An 18,238-nucleotide genomic window follows, 5' to 3' on the forward strand; every position below is an offset into this window, starting at 1 on the left:
CGACGCTGCGCGCGACATAGTGTGCGCTTGACAAGGCGACCACGCGCCCGGCTTTAGAAAACAAATTTCCTGGGGAGTTATTCCAGAAGACCCGAGTTCTGCGGACTCCTGAATTTATTATTTATTATGTTTGTGTTTAATGACGCAAGGGTATCTGCGACCAAAGAGCGCCAAGACTATGTTAGGTGGACCTTCTATGTCGGGTTAGTACTTAAAATGTGTATGAAATGAGCATGGGCATGGCACTGCCTAAAAAACTATATATGGGTGCAGAGAGCTTGTAGACTAAAGCATAAAAATGATGATGATGGCGGATGAGAGGAACAATGGTTGATGCATGAGGGTGCCTGGAGCGTAAGAGCATGCTGCGCAGCCAGGCTCCATGAGCGCCACAAAACAGTGTTCAGAACCTTCGTGAAATAGGAGAGAGTCTGAGGTCTGAAGTCACTCCCTGTATGAAATGAGTTTTAAGAAATTGACATCTGCACGATAAGTTAAAAGACACCTGTAAGAGAACATTGATTCGTCTCCTAAGAATAGTGAAGGGTGCAGTGGAATATTGTGTGTGTAGAGTTTAGGGAAGTGTCGTTTTCTGCATCATTCATGGTGCACGTGCACTCAGTTAACACGTGGAGAACGGAGAGCCGTTCCCCACACTTGTCACAAACTGGTGAGAGTGCGTCATTCAAAATATATATGCGTGTATGGCGTGTGTGTGGCCTATTCGCAGTCTAAAAATGGATATCTCTGTGAATCTATCTTGTTTCTCGGTGAGATATTTACCTATGTAAGGTTTAACTGTGTGTAATTTGTTGTTCGGTCCTTTGTTCCATTCCTGCTGCCACATTTCACGAAGTCTCCGTCGTATAACTGGTTGCATGTCCAGACATGCAACCAGAGGTTCATCCATGCGAGTGCGAAGACCAGCTGCCGCAGCACCCATCCCACTGCTATCCTCATATCTGAAGCATAAGCCAACATTATCTTCCTAATGAGCTGGTTTAATACAGCGTTTTTACTTGGTTTTGCCAAATGTAATGCCATCACGACGCTGAGAGAATCTGTAAAGATAATAAAATGTTGTACATATGTTTCTGTGATGTATTCTACCGTAAGTAAAATTCCGTCTGCTTCTGCTGTAAAAATTCTGCAGTTTGCGTTCAGTGTCATTGTACTATGGAAGTTGGGGCCATGTGAAGCGCATGAGACAGCAGAAGCGGACTTCGAAGCATCTGTGTAAAAAGTAGTGTAGGGGTACGTGTGTTAGTGTAAAAAATGCTGTAAAGTATAAGTACTCTTGGTGCGTTTATTTTTCTGATTTGTCTAAAAGATACAACTAAAGACGCAGGACCGAGGACCTGCCTGGACCTGCCTGGACGCAGGTACCAAGGGGCAATGAGGTCGGTGGGAGCAGTCTTGCATAAGTCATTAAATGAGACCCCAAGTTCCTGGGCCTGTATTCCCGTTCGGAAGATGAATGGCATGGTGATAGATAAACGGTTAGAAAAGAGATTGCTAGCCGACGTGTCAGTGATGATAGAATTAGATGGATGATTAGTCAACGATGCTATCTTGAGCGCATACGTTACTGCTGTGTACGTCCGCTGGTGCTCGAAGCACCATTGGTCACACTCAACATATAGGCTTTGGATGGGACTTGTCCGAAAGGCACTGGACGCAAGCCGGAGCCCTAGGTGGAGGACTGGATCCAACCTTTTTAAGACTGTTTTAGTGGCCGATCCATATACGACACTGTCATAGTCAAGGCGCGACCTCACCAAGCTGTTGAAGAGACGCAGAAGGCACGTTTTATCTGCTCCATAGGACTGGTGGGACAAACTTTTCGGTATGTTCATTGCCCTGGTGCATTTATTCTGTAGTTGTTTAATGTGCGGAATAAACGTAAGCTTGTCATCTAGCACAACACCAAGGAATTTATGTTTCTTTTTTACCAGAAGGGCCGCACCATTCAGAATAATATCAGGGTCAGGCCTTAGGTATACCACGCTGCCTCGAGTACAAAACACAGGTACTCTTTTCGGGGTTCACCATAAAGCCATTCTCATCAGCCCACTTGGCAAGCCTGTTCACACCCAGTTGGACCTGCCGCTTACATATGGATAGGTTACAGGATTTAAAACTGATATGTATATCACCCACATATACGGAGTAAAAAATAGTTGGCGGCAGTTCCTTTCGAAGACTGTTCATCTTAAATTTAAACAGTGTACAGCTGAGTACCCCGCCCTGTGGAACTCCGTTTTCCTGTGTGTATTTCCGAAAATGCTGCACGAACTCTTACTCAGAAGTAACGCTCAAAGAAGTAGCTTTCTAGTGTGTTCAGCATGTTTGCTGACACACTGTATGACTTCAGGACGCGCAGGATACCGTAACGCCATGCCGTGTCATACGATTTTTCCGAATCAAAGAAAATAGACACGCAGTGCTGCCTGTGAACGAATGCATCGTTGACGTATGACTCTAAGGCCACCAACTGATAAGTCGTGCATCTGTCCGACTGAAATCCTGCCTGGCAGCTATCGAGGATTCCGTGATATTCTAAAAGTACATAAGTCGTCTTTTAACCATCTTTTCAAGCTGCTTGCTTAGGCAGCTAGTAATGGCAATGGGACGATAACTAGATGGAGAGGAAGGATCCTTGCCTTCCTTCAGAATTGGTACGACTATTGTCTCTCTCCACGCCCATGGAAAGCGTCCAAGAGACCAAATTTTATTAAAGAGGGAAAGAAAGGCGTCAATTGTGTCCGCGTGGAGGTTTCGTATCATTTTGTATGAGATTTGGTCTGGGCCAGGTGCTGAATTTTTACATGTGGCCAGGGCATCTGCAGCTCCTGGAGCGAGAATAGGGAGTTGTAAGAGCCCTTCGATGGCTTGTTGTCCCGTATGGGTTTGTGCTCAGCGGACTTTTTGTACTGTATAAATGTGCTCGTGTAATGTGACGAACTTGATACCTGTTCAAAGTGTTTTGCAAGCGTGCTTGCCTGGTGCTCAAGCGTGTTGCCTGTGGTGCTGACAAGGAGTAAATTGTTTGTCTTGTGTCCTTTGAGTTGTGTCAGTGTAAGAATTAATAGATGATATAAAAGACGTCCAACTGTTGGTTTTGGCTTGCGGATGCGCTTTCCCATGGCTTTTGCGCGCTTAAAAGCTATGAGGTTCTGGGCAGTAGGGTATCTACGAAGAACACCCCAGGCCTCCTCAGATTAGAAGTACCACAAGATGCCTGGAGAATGGCACTTCCGGCAGACTCAAGGATATGACATGTCAGAAAGCTACAAAGATTCATCGATGCCCAAGTGACTGATGGTTGAGTAAGAGAGTTTTGATTTTTACTTAAACTTTGCCCAGTCGGCCCCGAATTCTCTGAACTTTTTACGCGGTAGCGCTTGATGGGAGCGCAAGAGTTTTTTCTTTTCTTTTTGCGAGGTGGCTCCTCTTTGGGGTCTACCTCGCAAAAAGAAAAAAGAAACTCTAGTGCTCCCATCAAGCGCTACCGCGTATGTAAAAACAAACTCCAGCTCTAATGCTAAAATTGAAAACACAGCCTGTTTGGAAGAAGCCACCGCGGCTGCCGCATTCTCTACAAGGACAATCTCGGAAAACATCACCAGTAATCTCACCAAACCTATCCCCCGCTCTAGAATGGCAACAAGATCTAAATGTCACCAGTAATCTCACCAAACCTACCCCCCGCTCTAGAATGGCAACAAGATCTAAATGTAGCCTTCACTTGGAGAAGTCCAAACTTCCCAATGAGATCGACATCTATACCGACGCCAGTGTGAAAACTTCGCATATTGGCGTAGCATGGACCTGCACTGAAGACCCATCCCTTGGAGGTCAACTCTCCTTCAGACACGATGATGCAACTGCAGTGGAAGGTGAACTGCATGTCATCAATGGTGCTCTTAATCATAGTTGCTACGACCTCAATACCCGACAACCAGCCAAAATACGGATTCTAACGGACTCATTCGAAGCAATTCAAGAAAACTTCGCAAGCCACTCTCCCTGAACCCGCTCGGCAACTCTATAATCTTACACAAAGAACTCCTCAAAAGCCACAACGTGCACATCAGAATTGACTGGATTCCGGGCCACGAGAAGACCGGCCCAGGGAACCAGACCGCCCACGAGGCCGCAGAGGAGTGTTCGAACTTTACGCCTCCACTGATTCCCTTTTCAGCCGCCACACCCACTCCTCCAGCCCTCCTACTTGTCCGGCTAAAAAAAACGTAAAAGATAATGTTACCAGCAGGTTACACCCCGTGGGTATCTTCCCAACATTGTATCCTGCAGCAGATCCGAGGAAGTATTCATCAACAAGCTCTGCGCAGATGCCGCCTACGCTCCTCACATTACCCAGAAATGGACAAGATGCCCAAACACACACCCACGATGCCCCTACTGTAACACTGACGTCAACTCAGATCTCCACCACCTAATGTGGACGTGCCCACACTTTGCCAAACATCGCCCAGAGAGTTTAACATACATTAATCCCGACACCATGAAACATGAAGCACATACTGGATTAGACGCATCTTTATTAAGAACTATTGCCGCTTTTGCAGTTAAGAGAGGTCTGGCGCGAGTAGTCTAAGTGGGGCCTACCCCGGCGAAGACTATCAGGCCCCCATAACGCGAATCCCCTCCTTGATTAGTAATTCCCTTCCTTCTATCCCTCTCCCCACTGTACGGCAAACGCCCTCCTTGCTCCATTAAAAAGACTCAATCCATCTTTTTGCGAGAGCAACTGCGCGAGCCGGGGACTCGGCCGTTGCCGCGAGGCATGCGCTCACGAGCGCTCGCCATTTTCTCGCTCCTCCGGGTTTTGCCATTTTTTTTCTAATTCCACTGCCCATGCCGGAGATGCTGGCGGTCACCTCTATTCACGCGCTCACGAGCACTCAGCATTTGTTTGTATTTTTTCTTGCAATGGCGAACTTACGGCTTTTATAACAGCTCCACGTCTAAAATCAAGGCAACAAAATTTGTGCAGCTTGCACTAGTGGTGTAAGGCCGGAGAAACAGCAGTGCTGGTGGCCCCTCTCCCTTCGTCGGAAACCAGGCTGTTCCACCTCACATGGATTTTCGAACTTGCCGCTGAAAGTTCTCCATGACTGCCAGTCCTGGATCGTTTTGTCCGCAGGCTTTCACATCTCTTCCAAAGTGGACCGCGTTAGCACGTGCTAGAACTCGCGGCAATCGGCTTCGCGAACTCGGCGTCTGTGCTGCGCACTACAAGTACGAGCGCATGTGCACTGGCGAGGAGAAGAGCGCGGCAGAAATCACGCCTCCAACGCTGGGCAGAGTGTTCTCGAAGGTCGACCTGGCCGACGCCGGGCGGTCCTCGCGAGGCGCAAGCTCAAGTTCGCTAGGTCTTTTCTAGGTATTTTTTTCTGATAACTCTATAAGGCGAAACTGAGAGCTTAAACATCTCTGCTGTTAAGAATACCGAGCGCACGTGAGCGTGCGTCTGGTGATTAGCGCAAGGCGTAGTTTAACTCAACCTTCGAGAATACTCTGCCCAGCGTTCGTGGCGTGATCTCTGGCGCGCTCTTTTCCTCGCCGGTTCACGTGCGCCCACTCATAAAGTGGGCAGCACAAACGCCGAGTTCACGCTACAGAACCCGAGTTGACGAAGCCGGTTGCTGCGGGTACCTGCGGGTTGCTGCGGGCACGTGCTAACGAGGTCGTCTTGCCAGTCATGGAGAACTTTGAGCGGCAAGTTCGAAACCTCACGCCAGGTGCTACAGCCGGGTCTGCGACGAGGAGAGCGGGGCCCCCAGCTCTGCTGTTTGTCCAGCCTTTCACCACTAGTGTAAGCTGCTCCAATTTTTCCTCAATTAAATGCAAAACTAAGTCTTCCAGTCGCTCTCCCTTAGCCCCGAATGGTGTTTGAGGGCGATACCACTGCCAGTAAATAGCACCTATCCAGGTTTAGAGTGCCGTATAGACCAGGGCAAATGACATATCCGGTTGGCAGAGCGGCTGCACTAGAAAGCTGTAACCATCTTAGGAGGGCACTCGGACTAAAACAACACTTCCTCACCACCACCAGACCTGGCCCTGATTTTTCAGTGTTTCACCGCAGCCTCTCTATGAACTGAAGCCAGAGTTCATCACTTTTAGTCAGCGGGAGCTGTAGTGCAGCTTCCCCTGCACTACACTACCAGTCGTGCAGCAGTTTGTGCAAGTCTTTGGGTCCGCATAGGCAGCTCCTGTCATTTAAACCCGTAAGCTTTAACACTATAACTTATGTTTGTAGTGCGGGTAGCCGGAATGTGCATAGACAAGCTTCCGGGCATGCGACGAGATAGCATAGGATTAAGCAAGCGAGGTTAAGAGAGCGGTCGAAGACTTCGAAGAAGTACTGCTACGAAATAACACATTTCTGTGTTTCAGAGAGATCTCCCAGGTCGTTGGAACTGTAACCTATTGTGATAACACATTTTAAATCTGTTGCAGCCTCTGAACATGCAAAAAAGCCGACAAAGAAGCCCTTTTTCACGTGAGGTGCACCTGCATGATAGCTTCACTGTTTTAGAGGAAATACAGTCCACGTTATGCTGCGTACGCGACACACAGCGGCATGTGTGGCGTGTTCTTCATTCTACAGCATGCGGGTGGGGGCTTGCTATAGCCCAACAAAAATTCTAGTCGAGGTGTAATAAACGTATTGTAAAGATCGGTCAATACGATGCTATAAACATTTCCAAAATTTGCATCTATCTTTAAATCAGTTTTCAAATTAGCCACCCAATTTCAGCTTTATTTCAACAGAATTTCAAGTTTATTACGATCAGTCAACAGACTAGTAGGTCGCACTCAAGTTTCCTTTAGATTTTACGCTGACATTTTATTACACTTGCCGAAATAAAGTTTTAGGTGAAGCTTGATTGACTCCAGTGCTAAAATTGTTTTAAATGTGTCAAACTTTTGTTGAGTTTTTTTGTCCAGTTCCAATTCAACTGTTCTCCACAGTGTTTCGATAAACACCTCACCTAAATTTAGCAGCCCAGCTTGTCGAACATGAGACAATTCCTATCAGAGTACTCCTTATGTTTTAATTAAATTCAACCTGTCTCAACCTTACCCTATGCAGTCAATACTACACAATGAACACTATACACTATAGTCAACACTATACAGTGAAACGCTTGCGTCTAGCCAATCTGCTACGTTTCGGTTGCTCTCATCTCACCAATGCTTCGGATATCTCCCTTCGGAGACCGGGCAGCACGTCAGGTTATGTTGCCAAGTTGAATGCGTTGTTCTGCTCCCATAAAATCTACGTACACGAGGGCTACAACTAATGTTGGACAGTCACATGAACGCATTTGTACCAGAAGAGTGAAAGAAAACTAATCCATCAATGGCGCATTCCTTTTTCTCCTCAGACAAGTTGTGAACTCGATTCCTCGCAAAATAATAAGGCTTTGCTTATATTGTTGAGCAATGTTCCTTTAAAAGGAGACGGTTTTGAGACACACAAAAAAGCAACTTCATGCTCTTAGCAATGACGCACTACGAGGGTTCTTCATACCGGTTTTGTTTTCTAACCCTTCATACATACTTACGATACCGCCGTCATTTAAACCGAGGATGCGGGCATACTGGTGAGTGCATTAGCGTGTGGCGTCTATTCAGTCCACGGATAATGTGACACTGAAAAGAGGACCCCATGGTCCTATATTCGCTTCACACATTGAACCGCATATAGGACAAATCATGGGTCTTGTGCCACACAAGCGTTGTGAAGCGTAAATGCCTTTTTTTCTGCCATGTTCACGCAGTTTTTGTTCGAGGTAATATGTAAACTCATAGGCAAATAAAGCGCGAACAAGAAGATATGAACAAGAACACGCAATATCGAAGAATCCGGTTCGTGGAGATCACATAATGACGGCGTTTTGGTGTATTTTGAAAGTCACATCTACAAGATGTGCTGCTGTCATGGAGTGATGCGACAATCTGACTTACATAGAAAGAAATTGCGCTATTTGCGCGTCCGCATTGCATTTGTTTATGACAGTACCTGCCGGTACATCAGCGAACAATTCTGCAATTTATTGACATCTGAATAAACAATGTGACAATTAATTATTTGCTCTCTTTGTTCAGGGTTGGCAGCAAGACCATTAAGCGCTGTATTTTTATCGTTTAGTGCCCTTGAAGAGGCATTCTTTCCAAACTCTATTTTGACATTATGCTCGACAGGAATAATTATCAACGTTTGGTTAGCGTGATAGAAGGGAATAAGGAGAAAGAAGAAGACAGCCGTTTAGGAAAGTAGAGATTTTATTGACACGTCATCTTTTTAATAAATATTATAATACGTGTGCAGAGTGTAGATCTGTTCACCAGAACATAATGTGGGACAAAAAATTACGATTGTACCCAGGCCACAGAAGCACATAACTTTAGGCCTTAATAAAACTAACTAAATGTACAACCATAAAAGTATGCACTAGCGTAACATCTCAAGCAGAATGTCTTACTACATTTTAAATTTGCAACTGAGGTGGCGCGGCTATTTTGAAGACGTACATTTCCCCCCGTTCCTGTGTCATCTGTCGGCATCCTTCTGAGTTGCCTTTTATCAGTTTCCACGCACTCACTACTTCGGTCTACACAGGCAGCGTGAGTATTTAGGCAGTACCAAAACGTTACGGGCAATATAGGTGGTAACACCCCTTACTGTGAGAGCACTTAGGTGTCTGGACCCATCAGTATATCCCTTTGGAGACGGAGTGCTTCAGCCAGGTTTGGCGGCATCAGGGCCAGCTGTGCTTCAAAGTCGCGTAGGGCTTGCTCTCGATACTCCACGTAGTGGTCTTGGAGATTCAGTTCGTTGTAAACAGCTTTAACTGCAGCCTCGTCAGGGCCACCCGGAACGCCACGGCCAATGTGTGCCTGAGGAAAGAAAGATCGGGTACTTATTTTTTTGTTGGCTCCATACAGCGATAGTTTTTCATAGAACATTGCCTAACACAACGCGTACAGTGTAGTTTATGATCGCTCGACCCGGACGGTAGAATAGCGTTTATGCATCACACAGCCCGTCATTCCTAATGGTCATAAGCTACATGTATATCAAGTGTCTGGAAGGCTCTTTTGTCATAGACAGCCTAGGTAGGTCCCACATCACACTGCTGCTCTCCACATATCCTTGATGCTACAGTCACGGTGTTGAGTCAGCAAATGGCTGCTGCTTAACTCAGCTAGCTTTGGCTATGGAAAGCAAGAGCTTGGCTTGGTCTGGTTTAGTCTTGGTTTCGCTTGGTTAACTTTTTATGTAGCTGTATTGCCGAGCACGGCCCAAAGCCGTTCGGCCCCGTGCAACACTCACAGAAAGAAGCCCGGCCTCGCTTCCATTCACGGCGAACGCGTCGTTTCTCTTCTCCGGGTGCAAGACGACTCACGTAGACCGAGAAGACCCAACGGCGCATGCGTGGGTGGCTGCGGGTTTGGTTGGCTGCCCATTAGCTGAGCGGCCGCATCCGCCGCGGCCACCGTTGCTAGTTGAGCAGAACGACTGGAACGACGGGGCCTTGTGCCGAAAGCGGGCCCGGCGAGACACGTGATGCGCTTCAATGGAGGTGTGTCGCAGGGTGTGCGGTCAAAAGGTGAACTTGCGCATCCGCGGCGAAACCGCTGGACGAGAGTAGTCGAGCTTTGCTTTAACAGAATTTCTCCTTCACCGCCTTAAGTCGGCGCAACGGCGCCCGGTGCCTTCCCGCGCTCCTTTCACGTGACCATACGTCACCGCAGCCCTCCGTTCTTCCAGTTCTCCGGCTTGGCGATGCGCCGCGAAAAAATAGAGATCGCGGCGGCGGCGGTGAATTACGAGGTCGGGAGGCGGCAGTGACGGCAGTGAACGAACTGCGTCCGGTTTTTCGTGTCGGCCGCCGAAAATTCATTGGCCAACATGACCGCTTCACGTGATCAGGACAAACTCTTGTGAATAGCTCAAGTGGTAGCATGTATACGTTTGTAGCATGGCTGGGTTAAACCTAGGGCTGCCAAAGACTCCTGGCGTTCACCTAAAGGTGGGAAGAAGACCTAAGAAGATCTCCAACGTCTCCCTTTTTCTAAGACCCCATCCCGGGCACCCAGTGAAGTTGTTTTCTCTCTCTGTCTCTCTCTCGCTCTCCAGCTGTACTGAGTGTAAAAATGACTTCGCCCGCGCCTCTACTTTTTTTTGTTTTTAGTCACAGGTGATACAAATATTTGAAACACGGAAGAAAAGTTGTTTTATTAACGATTTTTTGGAAACTAAAGTTTACTTGTATACAGTGTAAAAATAACAATACCAGGCATTCACATCGTGGAGGGCTTGTGGAGGGCTACTGTAGCCAAGAAATGTTTGAAACCTCAGCTTAAAATCATCTCCCACTTGGTTGCCACCTCGCATCAACAGAATGCTTATCTTATTTTAATCTGTCTTGTTGTGCGCTAATCAATTACCTAGTATGTACAAGCATTCCAAATTTTGGGGCAATATTACAAAAAGAAGTCTTGAAACTGGCACACTCCTCTCTATGATTAGTCGCATCATTCTGTCACAGAAGTCTCAAAGCGGCTGCCGGTACATTTATAATTTCTTAATTTAAATTTTTTACACTAACAGCTAAAAGTTTTCGTAAAAAGATATTGGCAATTTCGTATAAATCATTAAGCTTGCATTATAACGAGTACAGTTGAAGTGTTTCCCCATACTGTTGTAAAGCCCAGCTTTCACATTAAGTAAGCCGAATTAAACAGACCGAGAACGCTCCTTAACCTATATGTTGACAAAGAAATGTGGTAAAATGAAATAAAGAACACAGAAATAACTCAGAAAAAATCCCAACATAAAAGTACTTTTGAGGTGCAATGAAATGCTGCGAAAACGTTCCATATAGTGCCCTGAAAGCGATGCTTTATTAAAACTGCGTGACGTGACTTGACGTTTCGCCGGCGTACTACACGTTTGGAGCAGCCGAGGGCCTTTCAAATTTTTTAACCTCCTGATTTCAAGTATCCATGCCACATGCCAGTATGACCATCTTAATGCTGTAATTCTTGCAGGCATTTCTCAACGCAATTTTCTGTCGCTCGTTTGAAAGCGAAAACGGGCAGCTGTAACCTTCTTAGTGTTTCTATACGTCGACATGTAACAATCAACGAGGTGTCGGTCGAAAAAATTGTAATGAATCGCAGAAACATAGGCAGGCCGGAACATGCTAGCATACATACTACCACTTCCGCTATTCACAAGAGCTTGTGCTGATCACGAAAAACAAATAAAGCAGTCATGTCTCGCCAGTGACAACGTACAAGAAAAAAAAATTGGCTTCAATCCACGCTGTGAAGGTGGTTGGACTGCGAAGCTGCGAACGACACCCACAACGATTAGCCATTCGGCTCCACTTGAATTCACACACGTGGCTCTACGAAGAGGGAAACAAGAGGCTCTGTCAACCGTTACCTGGAATTCGCCGGTGCAGCGTCCAGAACGCAAAAGCGTCGGGAGAAATAAAACTGAGAGGAGCGTCTTTCGAAGGGTAAGGAGGAGGGCGGCACGCGCGGCTACGGCGTCGCCTCTCTCAGTGCCTCCCTCTCACTTTCGTTTCATGTGTCACCTCCAAAAAGCGCCCTCCCCCTACCCAGACGCTGAATCCAAACCACCGTCTGTATCCCCGTCTCCACGTGTGGGCGTAGCTGAGTCGGCAAGACGACGGGCTATCGCTCCTCTTCTCTATGCGGGCCCAGGTTCGATCCCTGGCGGGGCCAGTAGTTTTTTTGTGTAGTCTGGGTGTAACCAGTAGCCAGTAGTAGCCTGGGATGCTTCTTTGTGTATCCAGTAGTAGCCTGGGAGTTTTCTGCTGACGGGGACATGAAAAGTTCCTTGGCTGGTTAGAGGTATACTGCTTCACAGTATAAGCAGATGCAGTTAATTTACCGCCGTCATTGCGGGCTCCCGGTCCTTTGTTTCACCGTCGCCGCGGCGGTCTCTCTATCTTTCCCCGAGAGCACCGCCGGGCCGAAGAACGAAAGGGTGTAGCTACGAGGGAGGGCTCTGGAGGAATTTGTTGCGAAGTAAGCTTCACATGAGCTTCACCCAGCTCAGGAGGGAAAACAACGCTTTCTAGCGCTGCCAGATGACGCAGAGCTTCAGATTAGCGTACGCAGCCGTACGCAAAAAGCTAGCGTACGCTATTTCTTTACGGCGTTCGCATTACACATGCGCCGCATGCCACGCTGGTTTCGAGTATAGCTGACGTGAGACGAGAGTGCTAAAACTCTCTCTAGCAGACTCATAGCGTTCTGTATGCTCTGTGTCTTCGGTGCTTACCGTGTTTACCGAGGCCCGACTGGGCACTTGCGCATTCGTTCCGGTACGGTGGATTAGTTCCGCGGGCCGGACCTCACCATGCCCGCTAATTCGTTACGGTGGGGTGCGTCTTTTCGCCGAGGCCACGCGCGAAAGCGCAGTCGGGTCTCGGTCAACACGGTACCGACGGAAGAAACGGAGCATCCGGAAGGCTAAAACTAGAGTTTTGGTATACCGTTTTCAGCCCTACGCAAAGTGTTACCGTACGCTATTCCCTTGCGTCGGTCGCACTGTGCATGCGCAGTACGCAAAGATTGATTGATTGATTGTAGGGTTTAACGCGCCGACGCAACGCAGGCGATGAGGCGCGCCGTAGTGGAGGGCTCCGGATTAATTTTGACCACCTGGGGATCTTTATCGTGCGCCGAAATCCCGTACACACGAGCGTTTTTGCTTTTCGCCTCCATCAGAAAAGCGGCCGCCGCGGCCGGGAATCGAACCCGCGACCTCGTGCTCAGCAGCGCAACGCCTTAGCCACTGAACCACCGCGGCGGGTAGTACGCAAAGATGGTTTTGCGTTTAGCGGCGGTAAAACGAAGTCAAAGCTATTTCAGCAAAGTAACGTGCGCACACTAAGGCCCTCGCGTGCCCCTGCGCTTACAACATCGCGGCAGGTAGAGCGGAGAAACTCAACGTTTTCGTTCCTCTGTGTGAAGTAATTTGCATCTTATAGAACAAGTTTTCTGTTCCTGTCTTCTTAAATCGCTTCTGTGATTTGCACGTTGCTATTGCGGTGAGCGAAACTAATGTAGCTCCGCTGACTGCCCGAACAAAGCTCCTGCAGGCCGGCGTCGGATGCTGCGTGTGCGCTGTTGGCGAGTTCGCTTTACGGGGGTAGGCGACAGTGCATTCCTGAGGGTGGACTGCGCTTGCTATGTTCGGAATTCGTAAGGACTAGCGACGATTCAACTCAGTGTGTGTGGTTAAAAGCCTTCTCGGCTTGAGCGAGAGTGAAGTGAGATGCTGGTCGGCCCCGCAAATCGCGTGAATTGAGTGCGATGCTTACGACGGGCTGCAGGCAAAACATCGGATTTGTTTTTTTTTTTTTGTGCTTCCGCCTCGCAGTGCAACCAGTAACGTCGTTACGTCGCGTGTGTTCGAAACGGATTTCTGGATTGTTTTTGAGTCGAATAAACTGTATACGTGAAACCCAGTCCTTTGGTTCTGCGCATTGTGTGCGATCGCCAAAACAAGTAACCTCGGGGCTTCAATGCGTCCGCTATAGAGTGCGCTTATGTAGGAGAATATTTCTGTCATGTTGTGCACCTTTTGCATTCAATACTAACGGGGACGCGTTTGGTTCCGCTGGTTAGGTAGTCGTGCGAAATTCCGGGTGCTCGTTCAGCCGAATGAGTGTCGCTTCGCATTCGGTTCAACAGATGGTGCCATAATCGTTAGAAGACCGCAAAGCGAAACCGACGACACGCTGCACTAAAACTCTCCGCTCAGTTGTTTAACGTACGCAAAGGCACAAAACGCTATACTAAAACTCTCTACTGTCTGCTATTTCAGCAAGACAGCGTGCGTACGCGAGGCGTCTTGGGTTCACGACATGGTGGCCAGTTCCGCGACGACCCTGCGCGGTTCCGCTCATCTGTGGGCAGTAATTTGCGTCTGATGGACCAAGTTCTTGCTCCTGCATTTTTAAATACGGCGCGTGGTTTTTACGCCGCTTTCGCGCAGGCTGTATCGCCGTGGCATGGACTGTCTGAACGAAGCTTGCAGCCATGCCGGCTACCGAAGCTGTGTCTGTGCTGCGGACTCGTTCGATCGCTTCGCGATGAAATGCGATGTTGCACGTACGCAGGCGGACTGTGTTTACCACGCTCGGGATTATCCATCTTTGGCGACGCACGACTCAACCTCGCATCGGGTACGTACAGTGTGCCTGGCTAAAAGCCCTCTCGTCTTGCGCGCCAGCCTCAAGGCAAGGGACGGGCTGTTCGACCCCGCAAAGAGCGACATGTGAGTGCCGAATAACGACGGGCAGGAGGCAACTCATCGCTTGCTACTCGTGCTTCAGATTTGCAACGCATGTCGTGCCATTGTTTTCGTTCGAAAGGCATCTCTGGTTTTTTTTTTTTTTACGAGGTCGCAGGTTCGATTGCCGGCCGCGGAGGTCGCTTTTCTGATGGAGGGGAAAAGCAAAAACGCCCGTGTGTACGAGATTTCGGCGCACGTTAAAGATCCCCAGGTGGACAAAATTAATGCGGAACCCTCCACTACGGCGCGCCTCATCGCCTGCGTTGCGTCGGTGCGTAAAACCCTACAATCAATCTATGGATTGTTTTTTAAGTTGAATAAAATTTGTGCGGCAAACGCGGACTTCTGGTTCAGGGAGCTGTGTGCGATTACACAAAAGACGCGCCACGGGGTTTCAAGGCTTCTTTTATGGAGCGTACTCAGGTAAGAGAATATTCAAATGTTATGGACGCTTTGCATTCAACACTAACGGCGAAAAATTTGTTCGCAGTGGTTTGGATAGTCGTTAAAAGTCCAGGCACTCCGGCACTCCGCTAACACATCGGCCGAATCGGCCGATGTGCGAGTCGTTTCGCAATCGATTCAAGAGATGGAGCCGTAAGAGTTAGCGTGTCGCTATGCAAAACTGATAAGACGCTCTACTAAAACTCCCCTCGCGGTGTTGACGTAACGTGAAGCAAAAATTTAGGGTTCAGCGTACGCAAAGGCAACAAGCGCTATTCTAAAATTGGCTGCACATCGCTTGCCCGAGGATCTGTTCCGGGAAAAGAAATCCTTCCTCAACGGGCATTTCACTGCTCAGCCCGGAAAGAATTGTGGTCACTATCATTTGGTCCGTCAGGTCCCGCCACCCTCTCCTTCGCCGCCGAAGCTACGAAGCTTTGTAGACTGCGTTGGGTTTGATTGTGACACTATTTCCCGCTCGCCCACGCATGCCATGGTGCACAATTGGCCGTTTCCTCTCTTTTCGATGATATTGACAGAAAGGTTTAGCGGCCGATTTCTCCTCTTGGCAACACTGAAAACCGCCAGGACAGTGCTTACCGTGTCTGCGCATGCGCCCGTACCTCGCAAGAAAAAAAAAACAGTCCCAACATCCGTTGTATGCGCCATTACCACCCGTTACCGCCAGACCGCGTTACAACTGAAGTACGGAGCCACGGTTGCGAGAGGAAGCAGCACAACGCACGATATGCCTACGCTGCTGCGCAGTTCCCGGGAACACCGATATGGAAACCGTTGTGAATGTTCACGCACACGGTGAATGAGATACGACGGCAGCGTAGTAATGCGCCCATTGTTCGCTGGGAGACTAGCGACATCTATGGGCAAGCGGCCGAAAGAAAGGGCGCTCGCCGCCAGATGAGCAATCAGCGGCCGATACCAAAACACAGCAGCTGGCAATCAGCTGATTTGTGCCGACGACTTCACTCGTTTCTTGCGACAGGTAGGCTGTAGGACGCTGCGTAAAGCAGTAGTTAACGTCGTGGTAGTGCTTTTGAGATCGGTGTGGCGGCATCATGTGTGCGCCGCCATGCCGGAGCCTGCACCCTGTTGCTATGGTGACACATATGGTGGCCGGCATGCGCGCCATGCCAGTGAATACTACGGAAATATATTCTTCCTGCCTGACCTGCATTGACATGAGCGCCGCAGGAATGGGATGGAAATATCGCAGCCCGGAGTGGTGATCTGGTAAGGACGTGGACATATTTTCAGAAGACCAAAATTTACATTGAGCCACGGGTGCACGTTTTTTGTCGTTCTTTTTCTTTCCTTGAGTTTTTAAAGTTTTGTGTACACCAACGGTCCCACTCACCCGATGTCATTCTTGATGTTACCAAAACTACGCAGCGGCAGATGTAAAAACTGCGCAGGAAAGGCTGGACTTGCACTCAAAAACATTCTGTTGGCGTTGGGGGGGGGGGGGGGGGGGCATTGGGCGACGGTACTGCCCAGCTAGGACGCCTTCACTAAGCTGGTGGATGGGTGAGGCTGCTGCAGGTGGAAACTGCCAGACGGACGAGGGTGGAGGGAAGGGACATGTCACCTCCGCTTTTTTCACTACCCCGACACGGCGGTTAAAAGCGCAATAACACTTTGCAGCAGTTTTCACGAAGCCGTTGCCGTCGCCATAATTTACAGGTTAATAACTAACGAAAAGACTAGAGACGTGGTAAAGTTTCTGGAGAAACAGACCTAGCTATGACGAATGTAGGTGGTGGAGAAGTAATAGTTTTGCCAAAGAACGTCACCGGCCTACTTCAGGTAAGTTTTACCTTAATTATTTGTACTTGCTCTGGCGATGCCAGCTTGAGGGCGGTGATGAGGAACCATGTGTGCTTGTGCTCCACGATGTCAGTTCCAACCCTGCCCATGACCTCGGGACAACTGTGCCAGTCGTTGAAGTCGTTGTGCACCATGTAGATCTGCCCCAAGGCCGTGCATGCTTCGTGTGCTTTCTTGTGCACTGCTTTGTCCACTACACCAGCCTGCAAATGCACAGTGGATCGAAGAAAACAAGAAAACTTCGGTTTTACTACAAGGCAACAACTCCTAGTACTGAGCGTTGAAATTTGGTAGATTTCATTCTTTCGGAATAACGAATGCTGGATATGTTTATCCAACGCAGACTATGCGGTTTTGTCCGCGAGAAAGGTTTTCGTCCTATGTTTATTTCGGGAACTGAGGTTTTTGGACCCGCAAGTGGCCTGGCGCAGTGACGTGAAAGAGAGAACTGGTGATGTTAACCGTAGGTCCATTCGAGGTATACCCTGTTTATGAGGCGAAGAAAAATTAGGCTTCAGCCAAAAGAATTGTGCCAGAAATTCGGCACAGAGCACAGTTCACAGGGGCCCATTTTTCGTGTCCAACTGAGTTAATATTCTGCACTAGGTATGCAAAATTATGACTTCCCGCGTCACAATTCTCCAGTGACGCCGGAACTTTATTTTTAGTAGGGTTCAGGGAATGGGGGGGGGGAGGGTTGTGAAGCGAAAGCTCCCCTTTTTCAGGGCGTCGAACCGGAACCGATCCCTAAACGCGGAAATAGAAACCGACCCGGTATTTTTGCCGGAACTGCACCCGTACCTGAACCAGTATTTTTTGAGCATGCTGAACTCGAACTGGAACTCAACGGAAAAAATAAATAGCGGTTACCGGTGCACGACGGACCGGTTCCACCACCCCTTCTTCAAATTGCGCGTTCAATTCCATTGAGGCCCTTTTCATTCCCGTACCATCAACTTTGTAGCCTCTTATGCAGTTCTCCCTCCAGTCCAATGAAAACACTACGAACACTCTCTTTGTTGTGCACCAATGTAGCAATGGTCTATTCCTTCTCGTAGCTTTAGCAGAGTGCACGGCTGACAAAACGAAATTTCATTCTCGGCAGCTTACAGGCGATATGAAACGACTTTGCCCTTCCCTCGCTGCGACTTTATAGAGGCAACCAGGCTGCAAGAGTGCTCCACTGCGCAAGGATGAATTAAGGCCCACAACCGAAGTGCGCAAGCGCTTTTCATTTTATAATTTGTTTAAAAGGTCACACACTTAGAAAGTGTAAATACTTGACAAGTGTGACCTGCAGGAGTTTCTCAGTGGCTGAGCCGCTTGCTGATAACCACTAGGATGCCGGTTCGAACGCCGTTCCCCGCGACCGTTTTTCTGATGTAGACGGAAAACTAGAACGTACATGTGTCGACATTTCGAAGCGCGTTCAGTATTCCCAAGTGATTTAATTTGCTCTACCACCCTGCAACATAGGCTGAACTTCGAAGCAGAGGACCAGCATCAGGAAGTCAAGCGCTACAATATTTTTAAAAGTGTGCTTCAACGACAAAACAGCGAAAAGAA

The 18,238-nt window shown here is 48.4% G+C and overlaps 1 protein-coding gene across 6 annotated transcripts in view; it reads right to left on the reverse strand.

Moving 5' to 3' along the window:
* Nucleotides 1–8,316: 8,316 nt before the first annotated feature.
* Nucleotides 8,317–18,238, reverse strand: part of LOC144179413 (farnesyl pyrophosphate synthase-like) — a 42,430-nt gene continuing 32,508 nt past the window's right edge. For 3 of the 6 annotated variants that reach the window (XM_077707762.1, XM_077707760.1, XM_077707763.1), the window contains 2 exons: nucleotides 16,663–16,875; nucleotides 8,322–8,937 (listed from right to left, as the gene is read on the reverse strand). In XM_077707762.1, the coding sequence (XP_077563888.1) occupies nucleotides 8,734–8,937; nucleotides 16,663–16,875 (417 nt within the window). In that variant the 3' untranslated portion in view covers nucleotides 8,322–8,733. Of the gene's footprint in view, nucleotides 8,938–16,662; nucleotides 16,876–18,238 lie in introns of all 6 variants that reach the window. The other 3 variants (XM_077707764.1, XM_077707761.1, XM_077707765.1) reach the window with 3 other exon arrangements.

This window comes from Haemaphysalis longicornis, unplaced genomic scaffold (assembly GCF_048455015.1).
Source record: "Haemaphysalis longicornis isolate Haplotype H1 unplaced genomic scaffold, Haemaphysalis longicornis Haplotype H1 scaffold_4, whole genome shotgun sequence".
NCBI classification, from domain to species: Eukaryota; Metazoa; Arthropoda; class Arachnida; order Ixodida; family Ixodidae; genus Haemaphysalis; species Haemaphysalis longicornis.